Source organism: Mus caroli, chromosome 11 (genome assembly GCF_900094665.2).
Source record: "Mus caroli chromosome 11, CAROLI_EIJ_v1.1, whole genome shotgun sequence".
NCBI classification, from domain to species: Eukaryota; Metazoa; Chordata; class Mammalia; order Rodentia; family Muridae; genus Mus; species Mus caroli.
In genome coordinates, this window is record NC_034580.1 from 64,963,020 (window position 1) to 64,981,705 (window position 18,686).

At 52.2% G+C, this 18,686-nt stretch overlaps 3 protein-coding genes across 6 annotated transcripts; 1 reads left to right on the top strand and 2 right to left on the bottom strand.

The window, feature by feature from the left end:
* The first annotated feature begins 923 nt into the window (after positions 1 to 923).
* Slc16a11 (solute carrier family 16 member 11) lies at positions 924 to 3,510 on the top strand. Its single transcript, XM_021176860.2, is given in 8 exon segments — positions 924 to 989; positions 1,214 to 1,278; positions 1,280 to 1,311; positions 1,314 to 1,383; positions 1,461 to 1,807; positions 2,050 to 2,193; positions 2,381 to 3,148; positions 3,234 to 3,510. Coding segments are annotated over 8 exon segments (1,722 nt in total). The 3' UTR covers positions 3,464 to 3,510.
* Positions 3,415 to 8,335, bottom strand: Slc16a13 (solute carrier family 16 member 13). Of its 3 annotated transcripts, XR_003838157.1 has the most exons (7): positions 8,080 to 8,335; positions 7,799 to 7,986; positions 7,515 to 7,658; positions 6,745 to 6,831; positions 5,894 to 6,631; positions 4,370 to 5,222; positions 3,415 to 3,488 (listed from the first exon to the last, which is right to left on the bottom strand). XR_003838157.1 is itself a non-coding variant. In XM_021177777.2 (4 exons), exons 1-4 carry the CDS (start codon positions 7,995 to 7,997, stop codon positions 5,017 to 5,019), a joined length of 1,287 nt encoding a protein of 428 aa, XP_021033436.1. In that variant the 5' UTR covers positions 7,998 to 8,335; the 3' UTR covers positions 4,096 to 5,016. The 3 variants fall into 3 exon arrangements, 1 of the variants encoding a protein (XP_021033436.1); XR_003838156.1 differs by having other exon boundaries at positions 7,799 to 8,335; XM_021177777.2 differs by lacking the exons at positions 3,415 to 3,488; positions 6,745 to 6,831 and having other exon boundaries at positions 4,096 to 5,222; positions 7,799 to 8,335.
* Positions 8,336 to 12,155: 3,820 nt separating this feature from the next.
* Positions 12,156 to 17,194, bottom strand: Bcl6b (BCL6B transcription repressor). Of its 2 annotated transcripts, none has more exons than XM_021177999.2 (9): positions 17,105 to 17,194; positions 16,381 to 16,571; positions 15,888 to 16,109; positions 15,434 to 15,781; positions 15,026 to 15,150; positions 14,281 to 14,445; positions 14,081 to 14,211; positions 13,859 to 13,996; positions 12,156 to 13,504 (listed from the first exon to the last, which is right to left on the bottom strand). In XM_021177999.2, exons 2-9 carry the CDS (start codon positions 16,557 to 16,559, stop codon positions 13,388 to 13,390), a joined length of 1,425 nt encoding a protein of 474 aa, XP_021033658.1. In that variant the 5' UTR covers positions 16,560 to 16,571; positions 17,105 to 17,194; the 3' UTR covers positions 12,156 to 13,387. The 2 variants fall into 2 exon arrangements, with proteins under 2 accessions (XP_021033658.1, XP_029338937.1); XM_029483077.1 differs by lacking the exon at positions 17,105 to 17,194 and adding an exon at positions 16,795 to 16,990.
* Between the last annotated feature and the right edge of the window lie 1,492 nt (positions 17,195 to 18,686).

The following is an 18,686-nucleotide window of genomic DNA, read 5'->3' on the forward strand; positions in this document are numbered from 1 at the left end:
TGAGAAAAGGGTAGACTTGCTGAGGAGGGAGGACGCTGATTCCCTGGGGTGGGAGTGTGGGATGGGAAGGTAGCCTGGCTCGCCTTTAATGGTTGTGAGGCCTTCCCCAAACACAGTGGTGTGCTTCTGAAAGTCTGTCTACTCTCTTTAGTCTTCCAGTTTCACGACTTCTGAGCTACCTTTCTTCCCTTTCTAGGCAGATACTTTCTCATCAATTAGGAAACACCGCCATCCCGTGGCTACGGGTTGATATAAGTCCCAACCTGCAAATTGCTGAAATTTCAATGGCATTGTTTAATGATTAAACCAAATGAGTCAAATGGCTGAAGTAAAGCAATAGTGACTGCTAAAGAAGGATGCTCGTTAAAATCTTCAAGAAAAACACCTGAGTTTATTTCTCTGAATTCTTCCTTAAAAAAAAAAATCTTGCCCAAACCTTTCAGCTATTCCCAGCCACCCTCACACTGTGGCTCTACATGAATTCTGTCCTTTCCACGACAGTTCACATCAATCTGCCTCTCCAAGCTATTTCCCTCAACTGTCCCAGTCTCTGTGTCACTCCTAGGTCTGTTCCCCCTGTATCCTCCCACGATAGTATAAACCTAAGTTCATTTTTTTTTTTTTTTTAGCCGAACGCTTTAGGGTGGGTTACCTAACCTTTTTAAGGGTCAGCTATTACATTTGTAAAATGGAGATAGTGCCATCTTCATAGGGATATTGTAAAGATGAAATGACAAAGTATGTAAAGACTGCCTGGAACATCACAGGTCTTGGTACCGAGAAGTCGCCCTCCTTTCTAGTGAGGGCATGCTGGCATTGTCCATTGGAGGCCAGTGATTTGATGTTGGAGCTTTACAGGATCCTCAACAACAAATCCGAGAATCCAAGAACTCATTTAGGTTTTGGAGACCACTGCTATTTTCATGCGTGGGTAGCCGGCCGGGCAAAGATTGCAACCCGGCTCTTCTTGCGTGCACAGCCGACGGCAGGTGCGTGGGTGTGAGCCCCGCAGCGTGAGAGGCGCGGGGAGAGGCGGGGCGCGGCCACCAGGTACACTCACTCCTCGCGGTTCCCCAACCAGGGCTGGGGCTCGTGTGTGGATAATTCAATCCTCGTGGGACTCGGCGTCAGGCCTTAGCCAGGCCTGGGTGGATTGGCTGTCTCTCCTTCCCCCGCCCTCGGTACTCACCCCCACCCCCACCCCGTGTCCCAGGTGGCTCGGGCCCCTGTGGTGATCTCTGTTTACCGGAGAGAGCGGTCCAAGTTGGGCTCCATCTCTGCTGGCTAGCTGCTCCGCAGAACCCTGCCTGCCGGAAAGCGCGGAGAAAATCCGGCTGAACCCACCTTCGCCCTTTCCCTACCCCCAACGCCGGGAGAGGTCGGGTAAGAGAAAGAGGGTTTGGGAAGGATGAGCCCCTGGCCTGGGGGACCTCACGCGCACCCAGGACTTCTATCCCTAGGCCTGGTTCCCGCGCCCATGCTCCGGGCGACGTGCCCTCCCTGGGCGAGCAGCCCGAGGCTGGATCTCAGGGACGTCAGCTCCCTAGCGGAGGCCCAGGCGTGGAGACTTCATTCACAGGTGTTTCCCCACCCCAGCAGACGGCGATGACCCCCAAGCCGGCCGGACCCCCGGACGGGGGCTGGGGCTGGGTGGTGGCGGCCGCAGCATTCGCCGTGAACGGGCTCTCCTACGGGCTCTTACGCTCCCTGGGCCTTGCCCTCCCCGACCTCGCGGAGCACTTTGAACGAAGCGCCCAGGACACTGCGTGGGTCAGCGCCCTGGCCTTGGCCGTGCAGCAGGCAGCCAGTGAGGGGGGCCCCCCGAGGTGGGAGGCGGGCACCGGGTGGAGAGGCCGTGGATGTAGTAATGGGAGACAGCAGACTTGATTACCAGACAACCTGAGAGTTACTGGTGGAACCAAATTCTAGAAGAGTGGGTCTTGAGGTCAATGGGAGGAGTTACCAGGCCAGGCAAAACAGCCAATGAGAAATGTTTCGGATAGTTTGGGGGTCCCGGGGCATGTCTTCGTTGACTCCGCCCCCTTCTAGGCCCAGTGGGCAGCGCCCTGAGCACTCGCTGGGGGGCACGCCCCGTGGTGATGGTTGGGGGAGTCCTAACCTCGCTTGGCTTGGTCTTCTCGGCTTTCGCCCGAAGCCTCCTGCACCTCTACCTCGGCCTGGGCCTCCTCGCTGGTAAGAAGAGTGGGGTGGCTGTATGCTTAAGGGGTGATAATGGGGACAGGAACTTCTTATAGGATAGGGGACTGTACAAGGCGGTGTGTGTGTGTGTGTGTCCTCGTGCGCGTGCAGGGGAGAAGCAGGGCTAAAGAATGTTTGCAAAGCCATGCCTGTACCCTCATCCTGTCCTATCCATTTGCAGGCTCTGGCTGGGCCCTGGTGTTTGCACCAGCCCTGGGTACCCTCTCTCGGTACTTCTCCCGCCGTCGGGTCTTGGCGGTAGGGTTGGCGCTCACCGGTAATGGGGCATCCTCGCTGCTCCTGGCACCTGCCTTGCAGTTCCTCCTTGATACTTTCGGCTGGCGGGGTGCCTTGCTCCTCCTTGGCGCTGTCACCCTTCACCTCACACCCTGTGGCGCCTTGCTACGACCTTTAGCTCTCTCTGGTGACCCGCTGTCCCCACCTCGTACCCCCCTAGCTGCCCTTGGCCTAGGTCTGTTCAAGCGCCGGGCCTTTTCAGTCTTTGCTTTGGGCACCGCCTTGATCGGGGGCGGATACTTCGTCCCCTACGTTCATTTGGGTCCGCATGCTTTAGATCAGGGCATGGGTGGTTATGGGGCAGCGTTGGTGGTGGCTGTCGCTGCAGTGGGAGATGCCTGTGCCCGATTGGTCAGCGGATGGCTGGCAGACCAGGGCTGGGTGCCCCTTCCGAGGCTTCTGGTGGTGTTTGGGTCTCTGACTGGGTTAGGGGTACTAGCAATGGGATTAGTGCCCACCGTGGGGACAGAGGAGGGTTGGGGGGCCCCTCTGCTGGCCGCTGCTGGGGCCTATGGGCTGAGCGCTGGGAGTTATGCCCCACTGGTTTTCGGTGTGCTCCCGGGGCTGGTGGGCATTGGAGGTGTGGTGCAGGCCACAGGGCTGGTGATGATGCTGATGAGCCTCGGGGGACTCCTGGGCCCTCCTCTGTCAGGTAAGGGCTGAGCTCTCGGATTCGCTCACGACTCTCTTCTGCCCCTGAGATGCCAGGCTTCTAAATTCCTTTACCCTCTTCTCAGGCTTCCTAAGGGATAAGACAGGAGACTTCAGTGCCTCTTTCCTGGTGTGCAGCTCTTTCATCCTCTCTGGCAGTTTCATCTACATGGGGCTGCCCAGAGCCCTCCCCTCCTGCCGTCCAGCCTCACCTCCAGCAACCCCTCCACCTGAGAGAGGGGAGCTGCTCCCAGTTCCACAAGTCTCCCTGCTTTCCGCGGGGGGCGCTGGCTCCATCCGGGATACCACTTGTTGATCATTTTCTTGGTTGACCTCCTTCCCTAATAAAGAATTTTTATCTTACCCTCTTGAGAGTTTCATTAGCCAAACCAGGACCCCAAAGCATCTCTACTTATCTCAATAAAACTAGTTGAAAGCAACAGGGTCCCAGCAGCCTTGGGGCGGTGAGGAATGATGTCTGCCTAGTTTTTATTTGCCCAAATCCTTACCTTTAAGAGGATCTTGGAGAAATTGTCAGCTAGTCAGTTCCAGTTTGTTAGGGGCATACCTAAACCTCATACTTTCTTTTTTTTTTTATTTTTATTTATTTATTTATTTTTTATTTTTTGGTTTTTCGAGACAGGGTTTCTCTGTGTAGCCCTGGCTGTCCTGGAACTCACTTTGTAGACCAGGCTGGCCTCGAACTCAGAAATCCGCCTGCCTCTGCCTCCCAAGTGCTGGGATTAAAGGCGCGCGCCACCACGCCCGGCAACCTCATACTTTCTTAACCTCTAAAAATTACTTTAACTCATGTGTGTTTGTGGAGGACAACTCTCTCGGAGCGGGACTTACAAGCAGCTGTGAACTGCTGGGTGTAGGTACCAGGAGTAAGCAGGTCAGCTGGAAGAGCAGCAAGTGTTTGCAGATGCTGAGCTTGACCATCAGATCTACCTTTAAACCGATTTTTATTTGTTACGTGGGAGGTGGGGGAGGTGGAGGGGGGTGCCCACGGATACCAGAAGAGGATATTGGATCCTCTGGATTCTAGGTGGTTGTGAACCACTTAGTCTGATGCTCTGGCATACTGGAAGAGCAGGAAGTGCTCTTAACAGCTGAGCTTTTCTTTCTAGCTCCCAACCCTTACTTTTTTTTCTTGCCTTTTTTGATCTGCCTTTGTTAGCCTAGGAGGAACAAAGATCCATCTGGGTAAGGCTGTGTGCACCTGTGATCCTAGTGCTTGGGAGGAGGCCAGTTCTCAAGTTCAAGAGTAGCCTGGGCTACACGGCGAGGCTCAGTCTCTTAGGTCACACATTAGCTTTATCAGTTCCAGTCTCTGCTCTCAAGCCACCTTCTTCCATACATAGGCCTTTCTCTGAAATATTTCCCTGTGTCACAGGAATAATGGAGAAGAGGGGGATGAGTGGACAGGAGGGAGGAACTCTGGGTCACCAGAGTTCATGGACATCTCCACTCCTTGGCTCAGCCATGGCCCTATTAGCTGCCCCAAGCACCTGGTCCCAGCTCTTTTTTTTGAGGTTACAATTATTGTCCAGTTCTCTTACTTGTTTGATATACAAGGGACACCAGCTATCACATATAAAACCATGAGAAGACTCTTGCCCTTTGACTTTCAGATTTGATTCAGAACTCAGTGGAGTGGGATCTCCTGGAGCCTTTGGAGAAGCTCGGGAGAGCAAAGGCGATAGGTGGATCCTCAACAGAACGTGAAGGGTTGGCACATTAAACTGCAGGAACCCTGGGCCTGCTCTGGAGGAGATGGAGCAAGAATCCTAAGGCACTGTACTTCTGTGGATGCCGTGGTGAGGCACCGCCAAGCTCTGTTTCTATGGCCACTGCTCTCCGTGGAGTTTAGTCCTCTCCCAGCCCCTCCTCCTTGGGCAGGGGAATTTTGGTATCTGGTGCCTCTATCACAAGGTCCTGGGGTCTGGAGGTAGAAACTGAGATGCAGGAGAAGAAATGGGGCAGGGTGATAAGAACTCCACTTCCTGCGAGTAGGAAGGCCCCGGCCACCACAAAAGAAGCCGTGTAGTTGCCTGTCACATCCCGGAGATAGCCTGGGTCCAAGAGAAAGAGAGACATACATGGGTGATCTGCACACTGGGGCTGATGGCCTAGACCCATCTGTGGACAAAGGAAAACCCACTGTCCTGCAAGAGATGGAACTCCTAAGGTGAGACTGGATGAATACGAGACTAGGGTTTCTTAAACAGCCTCCAAAGGTCATTTCGGCTGCCGCCCTCCCTGAAGAAAGGACTCCCAAAGCAGTCTGTAAGTGTTGGTGAGCCATAGGAAGTCAAGCATATCTGTGTGTTTGTTCTGGCAACAGTGACCTTTTTAAGCCTTCAGTTAATAGTTAAGGGGAAGATGTTAAAGGTCAGAAGGTTCTGGCATCTTGAGCACAGCGAACTTTAACCAGATGTTTCAGACATATGGGTAGGGGCCCACTGGGCCAAAGGAAAAGATAAGACACTGAAAAGTTAGGCCAAGCCAGGTCTTCTGAAAACCAAGCCTGAAGTTTCACTGGTGTCTTCCCACTCAGACCTTCTTAGACCCAAGTTCTGTTCTCCTGTGAACTCACTTTAGGACTGTTATGATTGGCTATGCAGGCGGTACACTGTTTACATACTAGAGGGCACTATTAACACATACCATTGTAGAACTAGTTCCTTCCCCCAACTAGACAACATGACATCCCCGGCCCAGTTGGCAACCCCATTTCTCTTACCTGATAGAGGAGCCCCCAGCAGCCCCCCGATACTCTCGATCATCTGCACCAGTCCCATACCACAGTAAATCCTTCCAGTCCCCACCAGTTCAGGAAGCACGGAGAAGGCCACTGGGGTCAGGGCTCCTGATGTGAAGCCATAGGCCACAGCCAGGACTACGAGGGTTGAGGAAGCCTGAGCAACAGGAAACAGGGCTAGTGACACCCCAGTCAGGGTGGTCCAGAGCATCAGAAGCCTGGCCACAGGCCCTGGGACTGCATCTCCCAGCCAACCAGATGCCACACGCCCCACGAGGTCAGAAACAGCAGCCACTGAAAGTAGGAAGGCGGCAGGCAGTGGGTCCCAGCCCAGGTCCTGCAGATGGGCCACCAGGTGGACGTAGGGAATGAAGAAGCCAGTGTTGATCAGGGTGAGGGCAGCAGTGTATCGGAGGAAGGGACCATGGCGGAGGAGGGAGGTGATCTGGGCCCCAGGGCCACCCACAGCAGCATCTTCAGTCAGGGAGAGTGGGCGGAGGAGAGCACCACAGGCCATCAGGTGTAGTGAGAGGGCAGACACTAGCAAGAGGGCCCCTCTCCAGGCATAGTTGTTGATCAGCCACTGGAAGAGGGGGGCAAATGCAAAAGAGGAGATGCCCACTCCAGTCAGGGCCAGCCCCATGGCCAGAGATCGACGCTGAGAGAAGTAACGGGAAAGGCAGGCCAGGGTCGGAGTGAAGGTCAGGGCCCAGCCGGAGCCTGTCAAAAGGAGAACAAGGCTTTGGGCTGTGGGCTTTGGAGGTGCTCAGAACACCCAGTAATCCCAACACAACCTCGGAGCAGACTAGCCCCTGCTTTGCGCGACCACAGACCTGGGTGTTCACAGTGCTGGGTTTTAACACTTTCTAGCTGTGTGACTTTGTGTGTTCTGCTTACTCTCCCAGGCTCAACCACCTCATCTGCAAAATGGGGTTAACACACTTTATGACAGTGGGTCCTGACCTTCCTAAGGTTTTGACTCTTAAATACATGTTGTGGTGACCCCCCCCATCAGAAGATTATTTTCATTACTACTTCCTAACTGTATTTTTGCTACTGTTACGAATCGTAATGTAAATATCTGAAGTCAGAGCATCTGCTATGCACCGTTCCCCCCGCCCCCCCGCCCCCCCCCTACCCCCCCGATGAAAGAATCGTGCGACTCTCCCAACTGGATCGCTACCTACAGGTTGAGAACCGCTGCTCTATGGGATCTGGGAAGACAAAAGATAGTGTTCCTAAAGTACCTAACACAGAACTTTGGAATAAGAGCGCCATCTCTACTGTTTTTGGCTACATTAATCTTCCGTTGCCCGGGTGTGTAAGCATCGAAAGCGTCATTATTAATTTTTTAAGTAAGCAATGATATCTATTTCAGTCTCTACCTATAGCACAATCTTAATAACAACCTCCCTTCTACCCTCCAGTCCGATGGGTTTGGGCTTGTGTTTTCTGGATTATCTCTGACTTAGTCATTCAATTTAAGAATTCCCTTCAGGGCATAGGTTCTCCCTAAGCCTTTTTTGGAAAGAGGTGGAAGAAGGTGAAAACCCAGAGGCTTGAGATTCAGGCCTTAGACTTTTGCCCTTGCCCAGGGTCTCACCTGACAGCAGCCCAATACTCAGGTATAGGTGGGTCAAGGAGGTAGCAAATGAAGCAAGCAGCATCCCCAGCGCAGCCAAGATGCCCCCAGTCATCACCACAGGCCTGGGCCCCAGCTTCGTGCTCAGGGCACTGCCTATTGGGCCTAGGGAATTGGAATGGGTTCTGCGAGGTGGTCTCCGCCACCCTCCCTCAGCATCCTCCCGACCCTTTCCCCTTTCTGGTCCCCAAATTCCCTCTTTTCTCCAAGGGTGGCAGGCCACCGCACCCGGACGCCGCACTCACTCCCAAACTGCTGCACCGCGATCCCTATGGAAGCGATCCAGGAGACTCTGGCTGCCTGCTCCTCAAACGCCGCCACAAATTCCACGAAGAAGACACCGAAGGAACGGAGCACCCCAAACACGAGCGCCGACTGGAAGAACGCTGAGAGCACCACCATCCATCCCCAGCCCCCGTCGGGGGGCTCAGCCCTGCGCACCATTCCGAAAGGAACAAAGGGGCAACTCCTAAGAGCCCCTTCCTGATCTGGGCTTTAAACCGCTCACTTTGGCCCTCCCACCTACCCTGCAGGACGCTCAGCGCTAAGCTGGGGCTGGTAGCTAGGAAGTTACTGATAAAGCATGTGGCGCCTGCGCCTTTCTCCAAGAGGAAGGAGGCCCTATAAACCGGGACCTGCCACCGACACAGGGCCGGGTTAGACCGCAGCTGAGATCCAGACTCCAGCCAGATGATTTCTTTAGAGGCCAGAAAACAAAACCAGGTTCGGGCCACAACCCTAACGAGAGGTAGTCTGGTTGTGGATTATGTTATCTTTGAGGATTCAACACCTGCCTAAATGGGCCAACATCTAACACTTGGTTCGCCAATTAGGATGCAGGTCTCCAGAGCAGGGGGTGGATCCGGAGGGGCTGGGCGGGGTTTACAGCATTGTTCAGGACCTGCAGTGAGAGAGGGGCGCATGCGTAGGGAGGGGCATGAGGAAGATAGGTCCCACGTGACAAGGGACCTAACCGCGAGGGTTCTGCGGAGTGCTGGAGCAATCTCATTTCCAGACTTGCATCAAAGGGCTGGTCCTGGCCAGGCAGAAACTCACTTGCTTAGTGAGGGATCCAAGAATTGCCATGCAGCGTGGGTATGAAGGGATAGGTTATGAGGTAAGAGTTAAACTGACAGAGCACCTGGGGCGACTAGAAAAGCCCTGAAAATTCTAGACGGCTGAGCCGAGGGCGTCGGAGGAAGAAGGGAAGACAGGAACGCGCAGACTGTGATCCGAGCTGCCCCGGAGGCAGAGGCAAGCTCATGGTCAACGTGGGCAATTTAGCTAGACTCCGTCTCAATTTTGATTTTGTTTGTGTTTTTGTTTTTTAAATAATTAAAAGGGGGCTTACAGGACCTATTGAACTCGTCCTGGTTCAATTCCCAGTATTGCTGTTATAAAGCGGGGAGGCGGGGAACGAGGACCGGTGACGTCCCGGAGTCCTGGCATTCGTTTCTGTAATGAGAATTATTTTCCTGCCGTTTCTGACCCCACTAGCAGGAAACTAGCAGGTCACTGAGACCAAAAATAACTGAGAAGAGGAAGGGCGGCTGTCACACCACCAGAGTCCCCCATTACCACCTACTTTTTCCTCAGCGGTGCTGGAAGCTTTCTCTTAGCCTTCTAGTACTGGCTGGCCACTTCCTAACCAGTTGTTTTGTTTTTTATCTTATGCTGAACATCTTGAGAGAGGCAAGCTATGACCCTGGTCACTGGAGCTGTCAGCCTCTTATCTAACCAGAGCTCTAGAGGCACTGCCCCCTCACCTCCAGAGAGCAAAGAGTTGGGCTTTTCTTTTATTATACCTCAGGCTCCCCAGGACTCTGACCTTTGAACCTTGGGCTCAGAATTCATATGCAGACCAATGGGGAAAGAGGCAAACGAGAGGGGGATGGTATAGGAAGCTATGCATTTAAGAAATCATACTGTAGGGGCTGGAGGGATGGCTCAGCAGTTAAGAGCACTTGCTGTTCTTTCAGAGGAACAAGGTTCAGGTCTTGTCAGCTTCCACAGTTCCAGGGGATCTGACACCCTCTTCTGGCCTCCACAGGCATGTACCCATCTGGGTCACTTAAATACATGTAGGCAAAACACTACACATAAGGCCTGTCTGCAACCCCAGCTATTGAGTCCCGGCTAAGAGGGTAGCAAGCTTAAGGCATTCCGGGACTTCAGACTGAGGTAAAGGCTAATCTGGGCAATTTAGTGAGATCCGATCTTAAGGAACTTGGCTTTGTTGGCATGTTCCTGTTACTCTGGTGCTTAGGAGGCAGAGTCAAGTTTGAAACCAGCCTGAGCTACATACAAGACTGCCTTAAAAGCCCAAAGAGGGGCTAGAGCTATGGCAGAGCAGGCGAAGCACTTGCTTTGAGAGGCTGATGCCTCAAGTTCAATCCCTGAAACTCACTGGAGAGTGGAAGGACAGAGCTGACTTCATAGAGTTGTCCTCTCACCTCCACACGTACACACGCCATGGTGTGTGTACACGAAAACACCACACATGCATGCACAGTAATAAATTAGGTAATTAGATATATAAAATGAAAAGCTCCTGCCGGTCATGGTGGCACATGCCTTTAATCCCAGCACTCGGGAGGCAGAGGCAGGCNGATTTCTGAGTTCGAGGCCAGCCTGGTCTACAAAGTGAGTTCCAGGACAGCCAGGGCTACATAGAAAAACCCTGTCTCAAAAAAAAAAAAAAAAAAAAAAAAAAAAAAGAAAAAAAGAAAAGAAAAGCTCCCCTCCTAAACCCAGGGGGGTTTGGGCTCTCCTGGAAGTCCCTGAGTTCAATCCCTTGCACCAAGCAGAACCAAACCAAACCATGGTACATTTCTCAGTTGCATATATGGAAAATAAAATGCCGAAATTCTTTGGGTCTACAGTTTTGTTATAAGCAGACTCATAATAGGGATATGGCAGTGGTATAGAAAATAGTTGAATCTCAACAGAGCCCAGTCTTTAGATATTTAAAATCAGATCACAGTCCCAATATTTATTTTACTACTTTTTACATGGTCAAGATCCTTAACTTCTCAATTGGTGTCATCTGTGAACTGAAGAGAACACTCCCTACTTTTTAGAGCTGCCAGGGATTAAATTAGTAAATCTGTGCACTTAACATAGGATACGTAAGTGTAGCTGGTCTTATTTCTGATAGGGGTTAAACTATATTGGAAGGTGACAGAAACTCCTTAGTTTCTGTATTTTGCTTTTTTTTTTTTTTTAAATAACCTAGGTTATGGACTTGTATAAAATGAAGAAATGTAAAATAAGAGCATTAGACCATGTCCTATCGCTGGTGAGGGTACTTCAGAGATCAACTTTGTCATTATGACATCTGAGGAAAGTCCATAGGGAGGGAGACACTAGACTTGGTGACTTTGGGCCTTGGGCTGGAACACACCTTGTGTGCCCTGGCCACACAAGTCATGGGAAAAGACACATGTACTGGACGTTAGATAGACGCCAAGATGCTACCAAGGGGAGGTGGAGCAGGCACATAGGCAATAAGACTCAGCCTTCCCCTTGTGGCTGCTCTAGCCAGCCTCTGGTGTTCTTATGGGACCCGAGTCCTAGCCATCCTCTTCGGTGATGGTTGTGTGTGAGGAGGTAGGGTTGGGTTGCTCACAAGCATTAAGAACCTGAGCTAGCATAGATGCACTTTCCAGGTTTTTCCCTACTTTCTCCTGGAAGCCTCCCCACCTCAGTCAGGAAGTGACTTCAGACCGGCAGGATGCAGGTGGTTCCGGATAAACTTCATGAAGTCACTGGTTCCTACACAATGAACCGGAAGGCTGGGGCAGGGGAGGAGAGCGAGGACCACAGAAGACCAGTGGGATGGAACAACGTGATGAACACAGAATCCAAGTTATTAGTTCCCAGAACCTCTTTCCAGGTCCCCGGGTCCCCTGCCCCCAACACACACGCAAACACAAACCTAGGACACGACAGATGGCACAAAGAAGGGCTTCTTTATTCCAAGGATCTGATCTTGCAGCATCTAACATCTCACCCTGGCACCTCCCATGTGCCCGCCCAGCCAGTCTGCTAAACAGAAATCAAGTCACCTTCTCAATCTCTCCTCTGTCGGCGCCCCCAGCCCACACACAGGTCAAGTCTGCATTCAGGTGATGGGGAGTTAGATGGGAACAGGAAGAATGAATGGCTCTCTCACCTGTCCCCAGCTGCTGGCCACAGGAACCACCTTCATTCAGAACTTCTCTGTTCTACAAATTTAAGTCGTTTTACCGTTTACCCAAGTACTATAATCAAATAGGTCCCAGGGCAGCAGGAGCAGGACTGTACATCGAGGCTCCCAAATACTAACATCCCAGACACTCCGTCTAACCATGAAACTCCATCCCTAACATCTTTATCTACCATGTTCCACACCAGAAAATGCAGCCCTCACCAACCTTGTAACATTCTCTGGTAACTTGTTCAAGTGGAAGGGGCCTTTGGCCAATCCATCAAAGGCTTTTAAGTATATAATCCCAGCAACAATCCCCAATGACAACAAATGCAGCATTGAAGGCAGCCCTCTTTTCTTCCATTGTAAAGTCCTAGTACATTCACTGGTCCCAGACAGGAATGGAATGATGGGTAGTTTGAGTCTCAGACCCAGATTGTCTAAGGTAAGAAAGCTACCAAGCACCCATGAAAGATGAACGTTTTGGAATCTGGACACTTGCCAGAAGCTGTCCAAACACAAAACAAACAAACAAAACACATTCAAAGAAGGATGGCCAAGGGACATTCAAACCCAGCTGTTCAGGCAGTAAAGGACTCAGACTCCGAGTCAAGGAATGTCATTAATTCTCTCTAGGTCATAGCATTCTCAGAACCCAGACATAAAGGGTCCTGTAGTCTCTAGTAAGGATCTTCAGGTCTCTCCCTATGGAGATACTAAGTCAGACCCGTGAGAGGATTATGCGTTCAGTGCAAACCCTTAGGCAGGCTTGGTCTGATAGATGAACTTAGTGCATTCGAACCCAGGCAAACCGTTGATGCTGGGCCTCCTTGGTGGAGACAACTCACCTCCTTTTAGGAAGATGTGGGCTCTGGCTCCCACCTTTCCAGCCTTCAGGAGGAACTTACTATCTACATTTTGGGTTCATCACAAAAGGTTCCCATCACCCTCAAAAAGCTGAAAGGTTTCTTTCCATGTCTGGCCAGCTACAGGGCGTTCATCATCCAAAATACCAGAGGATTCCTTACCCAACCTTCGATATTCTCAGGGCTAAGCCCAGGAAAACTAAAGGATCCAGTTCTAGAACTGAAGAGAAACCAACAAGCAAAGAGAGGAAAAGAAAGGACAATTCCAGAAAGAAAAGTTAGAAAGGAAAAGGGGGGGGGGGCAATGTAAGACACTCAAGCCAAAGGTGAGAGCCAAGCACTAGGTATCTCTGCCAGCAGAGTGGTGCTCTCCCCTTCTGTGTTTCCAGTCTTTTTTGATCACACTTGTGGAAGAAGAAAGTTGGAAATGCAAACAGAATAAAGGCCCTGGTACCAACTACAGGCCTCAATAAATTATATTTACAGATAAACCATTTGAAATGGAGGGGGAAGTTCCCTTAAAGAGAGCAAGTCCCCTGTGTCTCCCCCCTAGCTACCCAATCTGGATTGTGAGGAAGAGGTTTTGACCAGCAAAACAGAGGCAGATCTAGCCAGGATCCGCCACCCCCGCTCTTCCCCAGTACGAAATTAAGGTGTCAGCAGTTTCTAATACCAGGGTAGCCCAGCACACCCCCATATCAGGACCATCAGGGAAATCAAGCCTGAGCCTACAGCTTTCACAGCCCCTAGGGAGCGAAGTTTGGCTGGGGGGGACTCAGCTATGGTCCCCCGAGGATGTGGTAGCGCACTTTAGTGTTGGTAGCTGCCCCGTGTTTCTGACGCAGATGCAGCCGCAGTTGACTCTTGTGCCGAAAATGCAGGCCGCAGGGGTCACACTGTGGGAGGACAGGTCTGTCAGGTCCCAACCTTTCCATAACCACCTTTCAGTAAGGACTCCGGGAACTGTCTAGCTCTCCGCTGACAATTTTGGCATTCAGGCCTTTCTATGTCCTCTGGGGGCGCCCAGGAGCTGGGCCTTGCCTTTCTTAACAAAAGCATCAACAACTGTTAGGTCCTTGGGACAACAGCACCTAGTCCAGGCACATAATTACCTCCACCCCTTCTCCCGGGTGCAAGCCTCTGATTCACTAGGACTCTTTAGGCTGTCGCTTATTCCTAGCACTTCTGGCAAGACTCGTCCCTGCGTATACGAGGGATAATTCCATTATTAGGCTGTGTAGGGTACCCACGTGGTATGGCTTCTCCCCGGTGTGGATGCGAACGTGGCTTTTGAGGGTCTGTAGATGGCGGAAGCGGGTTCCGCAGGTGGGACACGGATAGGGCTTCTCTCCGGTGTGGATGAGCACGTGTGCGCGTAGGTGTGCCACCTGAAGGGCAGAGCCTTGAGATCACCTCAGGGAGGGGCGGAACCCTCTTCGCTCCTCCCATTTGCCTTCCAGCCCTCTCCTTACCTGAACAAAACGCGAGCCGCAGGTCTCACACTTGTATGGTTTCTCTCCGGAATGGATGCGGCTGTGTGTTTTTAGGTTAGCAGGTCGGTTAAAACGTGCTCCGCAGATGGAGCAGCGGTAGGGCTTTTCCCCTGCAAGTTGGAAGACAGTCAGATCGCCCTACGGGAGCGGTGGGCACAAAGACCAAGACCCCCTCCTACCTGTGTGCACCGTGCGGTGACTAGCCAAGTTGCCCTTATAACGGAAGGCAGATCGGCACAGCTGGCATTTATAGGGCTTGTCCTCGTCTCCCGGAGCTAAGAGCTCCAGCCCCGATGAGCACCCAGCCACAGCCTCACAGTTCTGGCAGCTGAAAAACTCACTTCCTAAGGGTAGGGAACAATGACAATCTTAGTTATTTACTGAGGACTCCCCCCAGGTACCCATAAATCTACAACAGTACACTGGTAGGGTCTGTTGGCCTTTTTAACCCCTAAATTATTGTGGAGGCTACTGGCGGTCACTTGGCTTGTTCATGGCCATACAGTCAGTAAGATAAATCAGTACGACTGACTTAGTAGCATGCTGCTAATTTCAACGGTGCTGACAGTGTGTGGAGGTTCTTACAAGTGGGTGGAGGTTTCTGTTTCTCTCCTTTCTTGCCTCCTTCTGGGTGACAGCTTGCCAGAGAGGCCCTGCCAAACTCTGGGCAGATTGTTCAGTCCTGGATTGGGGCGGGCCAGAAATCCCCAAACTGTGCTGCTTTTTGGAAGTACATAGGGAGCTTAAAAATATTTATGATTGATCCTCACCCTCGGACATTCTGACTGCTGAGGTAAACGTTACCCAGACGGGGTCCAATGCAGTCAAGTTTGGGACTATTAAATAGGTCTATTCTGAGGTCTTTTTGGTCCAGATCGACCTGGATCAGCTACGGGAGAGAAGCCAGAAGAGAGAGCCTCTTACCTGGCGGTGGATTAGCCTGCTTAGAAGCCGGCAGGGAAGTCTCTTGAGCCCGGGGTGTGAAGAGGTAGGAGTTATTTGCTAGAGCTCCACACTTGAATCGTGCAGTGGTAGTAGCTAGAGATAGTCTAGGCAGATGTTAAGAGCCATAGAAAAGGTTAGGGATTGGGGGTGGGGCACTGGCTCCCCCCGCCCTGCCCCCTTTCTGGAATATACAGACTTCAAGGCCTGTCTTCTGGAAGTGAGCCAATATTGATCATTAAGTCCCCACCTTTGGCCTTTGGCCAACTCCCTAAGCTGGGTTAGTATCTCTGAAACCTGGTTCAGAGGGTGCCACAATGGCCTACTCAATGGCTCTGCCTCCTAGAGTGGACCAGACTCTAAAACTCTTGGGAGTTATAGATTTTATACCTGCTTTGGAGACCCGGCGTGGTTCCTTCTTCACTGCTGCTGCTGCTGCTACAGGCTTCATCTCCACTAGGGAGCCTGGCCTGGGGGCAAGGTTGACCTGAACTCTCCCCAACCAGGCTTCCTGCTTGTGAGGTCTGAGAATTTAGCACAATAAATTTGTATTTTTTCCAGTTGCAGGCCTTGGGGTCTGGGCTGGCTGGACTCAGGGAACCTTGACTGCAGCTTCGAGACTCAGTAGGTGGGTCTGGGTGTCCTTCTGAGCGCCTGGGACTGCCTGGTGGAGCGACTGTTGGGGGTCTTGGGGGTTCTGCCTCCACAGGTCGCAAGGAGATGCCTAGAGGTTCATAGCTAGAAAAAGTAAGATGATCATTAACATCGTCTCCTAGTCGTTGCCTTTGCCCTTATTCCCGGCACTAGTTCTGCTAGGGAGAATACAAATCCATGGTCCCTTTACCTGGCTTGGATGAAACGGTGACACGCCTGGACTACGTGTTCCATCTGCAAATAGGTAGCAGCTGCGAGGACAGCTGGGGCAGTGGCTGGAGAGAGGCGAAGCCTTGAAGTATACATGAAGTCCAGAAGAGGAGCAAAGCCTCTGGCTTCTGGCCCCCCAGGCAGAGAGAGTACATCCACCCCGAGTCCCGCTCGGCCCCGGAAAATTGAATAGAAGAAGCCACTGGAGAGAGGGCAGATGGATTGCTTATGTTAGGAGCCGGGAGACCAAAGGAAAGTCTTGCCTCCCTACTAGCACTGCTGCCTCAATTTTTGGATGCTCTCCCAAGCTTCCCCCTCCCTTCTTCCTTCCTCCCCCCTTCTTATTCTCCAGTTCTGGGATTGCCGGTATGGACCATTAGTCCCAGTTTCCCTCATGCTTTGGATTACCTCTCAACAGCCATGTTACTCTGTTTTTCCCCCAGTTAGTCCCCAGGTGCCCTACCCCCTCGAACCTGCAAGCGATAAGAACTGCCTTGTGCGCTCTTAGGGGTTGCCCGCCAACCAGCAGCGTGACGTCAGTGAGGATCCCGCGCAGGCGCAGCTCATTCAGATTGCTAAGCACGTCGGAGGAGTGGCGGGTGAACTCTCGGACGTAGCCCAGAGCTCCCTCCGGGGCCGCTGTGGAACCCATAGCGACCTAAGCCTGCGACAGCCACCGAAAAAGTTAGAGGATCTAGGCATTACTAAAACAGATTCCTTTCTTCTCTGATGATTTCTACCTGGGATACCCCTAGAGCCAACCAACGCCATCAGATAGCGGACTCAGCACCACCACTTAATCCCTCTCGTTCATTCTGCCCTAAACGGTTGCTTCTTTCCCTTTGCTGGATCGCGGAGATCTTGGAGCAAGTTAGAAATTCTCGTACCTCCGCTTGGAGGGCGAGCGTGAGGAATCCCGCACTCCCGCGCGCCGTGCGTTGGTTCGACTCTAGTTACCTCATCCACTACCTTCCTTCCTCTGCTCCCCGGGCGCCTGGGTTACAGGTACCAGACCTTACCTGGGGGACCAAATATGATCTGCAGCCCACGCCCATCTACGCGACTCCTATCGCTAGACCCAATACTTTCCATCTCTTCTTAGCACAGTTCCTGGGGTTCAGGTCTTATTACTATCAACTAACCCCAAGCCCTCTTTGGAGACTCAGAAACCTGATACCCTCAGTGTTTGGTTCTTACCCCTGTCCTGCAGGGGCTGCGGCTTCTCTTCTCGAGGGGGGGCGGGGTCTCTCTCTTCTTTCGGTCTCTGCTCCTTTATTCAACCGGGATGGCGGGGGCGGGGGTGGAGGTGGGGTGAACCCGTGAGTCCGTATCCTTCCTTCCTCTGTGGCTCTCCAGATGGTGAGCCCGGGGCGGGGTCTCCGTCTCAAACTGTATCTCAGAATCTCGGGCTGGTCGTATCGTGGATGGCTTTGGTTCATTAAATAAGCACCCGAGGATGAGGATATTAGAATTGGGGAGGTTAGTGGTGCGGAAGGTGATAATATGGGAGGCTTGTGTCGTCGAAGGAGCTGGGACAGCGAGTATTGAAGTGTTGGGTTTTGGAGGCTTGTGCCAACAGCCAGTTGAGGGAGAAAGGAAATATCCTAAAACTCCTCTTTCTAATGTATTGGATTCAGGAAGAAAATAGTTCAAGTGGTATCGGGTTTGGGGAGGCATTAGTGGACTCCCGTGGGTCTCAGATAGTGGGAGAAGGAGTGATTGACAGGCAAGGTCCAGAAAAGGGGGAGGTGGAGCTCTGACCAGGCGGGGTAAGGAGAAGGCGGATATAATTTCTAGTTCGTTTCCTTCCATTGTCCCGAGGCCGGACGGCTCCTGCAGCTGCTTCCCCTCGAGGAGGTGGGGAAAACCCCGGGTGGGGACCGAGAGACGCTCGGGAGACCTAGGCGTCCGGCCTCCTACTCTCGACTCTCTTCTCAACCCTTATAGGGATCCAGAGAGACAGACTCCCGCCTAAAGCCCTGACGCTCTCCATCAATCCTAGCTTACTAGGGCTTCGAGCACCCGCCCGTCGGCTGTGCTTAGAGTCTGGCGGGACGCCGGGGTCCAGCGCGGCAAGTAGGCAAAGCTCGGCAATGTCTGCATCCTTCCACAAGAGGGCGGACGAGCACCAGCCTCGCTTCGCCCCTAGGTCTCCCAGCTGGTGATGTGCTCAGACCAGTGAGCTGGATGCATTCAGCCCAGGCTACAGGAAGCTTTCAGCTGCCTTCTCTTTCTGATAGTTTTCTCTGCACCTCTGTCTCTTTGTGGGGCAGTAGATCGAAGACAGAAGAGTTAGGGTCTCCGCGGGAAATTCAGGCTAGAACTCTTATGGAAGGCTTTGGACTGAACATAGTGGTTAGGATGAGATGGGGTCTTGAGCCTGGGAACACAGAGCTTTGGGTTGTTTGTTTTCTAATTTGATAGACCCTTCTACCCAGATGTTTGTAGACAGGAATTTTCAATGAACATTAATATGAACATTGGTCGGAGTAAACAGAGAGGACAGAGGAGAAAGGGCAGGAGGAACCTGGTAGCTAAGTACTCAATCCAGAAGCTAGGCAGGGACCACACCCTTAGATTTTGTTTGGGGAGCCTTGGGGTAGAAGGACAAGGTTCCTTTGAAGAAGAGGGGCAGAGCTGAGCCCAGGTACAAAGCAGGAGCTCTTTGAGTTTGGGGTTTGGAGCATAGCAGTTGAGCAAGAGTGGACCTGCATATCTAGGCCTGAGGTCTCTCCCTTCTGTTCTTGGGGGTGGGGTACATTTTGTTTGTTTTATTGGT

What these genes read in the sequence shown, in the direction of transcription:
- Slc16a13 (XM_021177777.2), bottom strand. Translation starts at nt 7,997, where the DNA reads ATGGTGCGCAGGGCTGAGCCCCCCGACGGGGGCTGGGGATGGATGGTG. An exon ending in CGCGGTGCAGCAGTTTGGGA is followed by an intron (nt 7,659 to 7,798) that starts GTGAGTGCGGCG and finishes CCAATTCCCTAG; the next exon opens with GCCCAATAGGCAGTGCCCTG. An exon ending in GAGTATTGGGCTGCTGTCAG is followed by an intron (nt 6,632 to 7,514) that starts GTGAGACCCTGG and finishes TCCTTTTGACAG; the next exon opens with GCTCCGGCTGGGCCCTGACC.
- Bcl6b (XM_021177999.2), bottom strand. Translation starts at nt 16,559, where the DNA reads ATGGGTTCCACAGCGGCCCCGGAGGGAGCTCTGGGCTACGTCCGAGAG. An exon ending in GCAGTTCTTATCGCTTGCAG is followed by an intron (nt 16,110 to 16,380) that starts GTTCGAGGGGGT and finishes CCCTCTCTCCAG; the next exon opens with TGGCTTCTTCTATTCAATTT. An exon ending in CACCGTTTCATCCAAGCCAG is followed by an intron (nt 15,782 to 15,887) that starts GTAAAGGGACCA and finishes TACTTTTTCTAG; the next exon opens with CTATGAACCTCTAGGCATCT.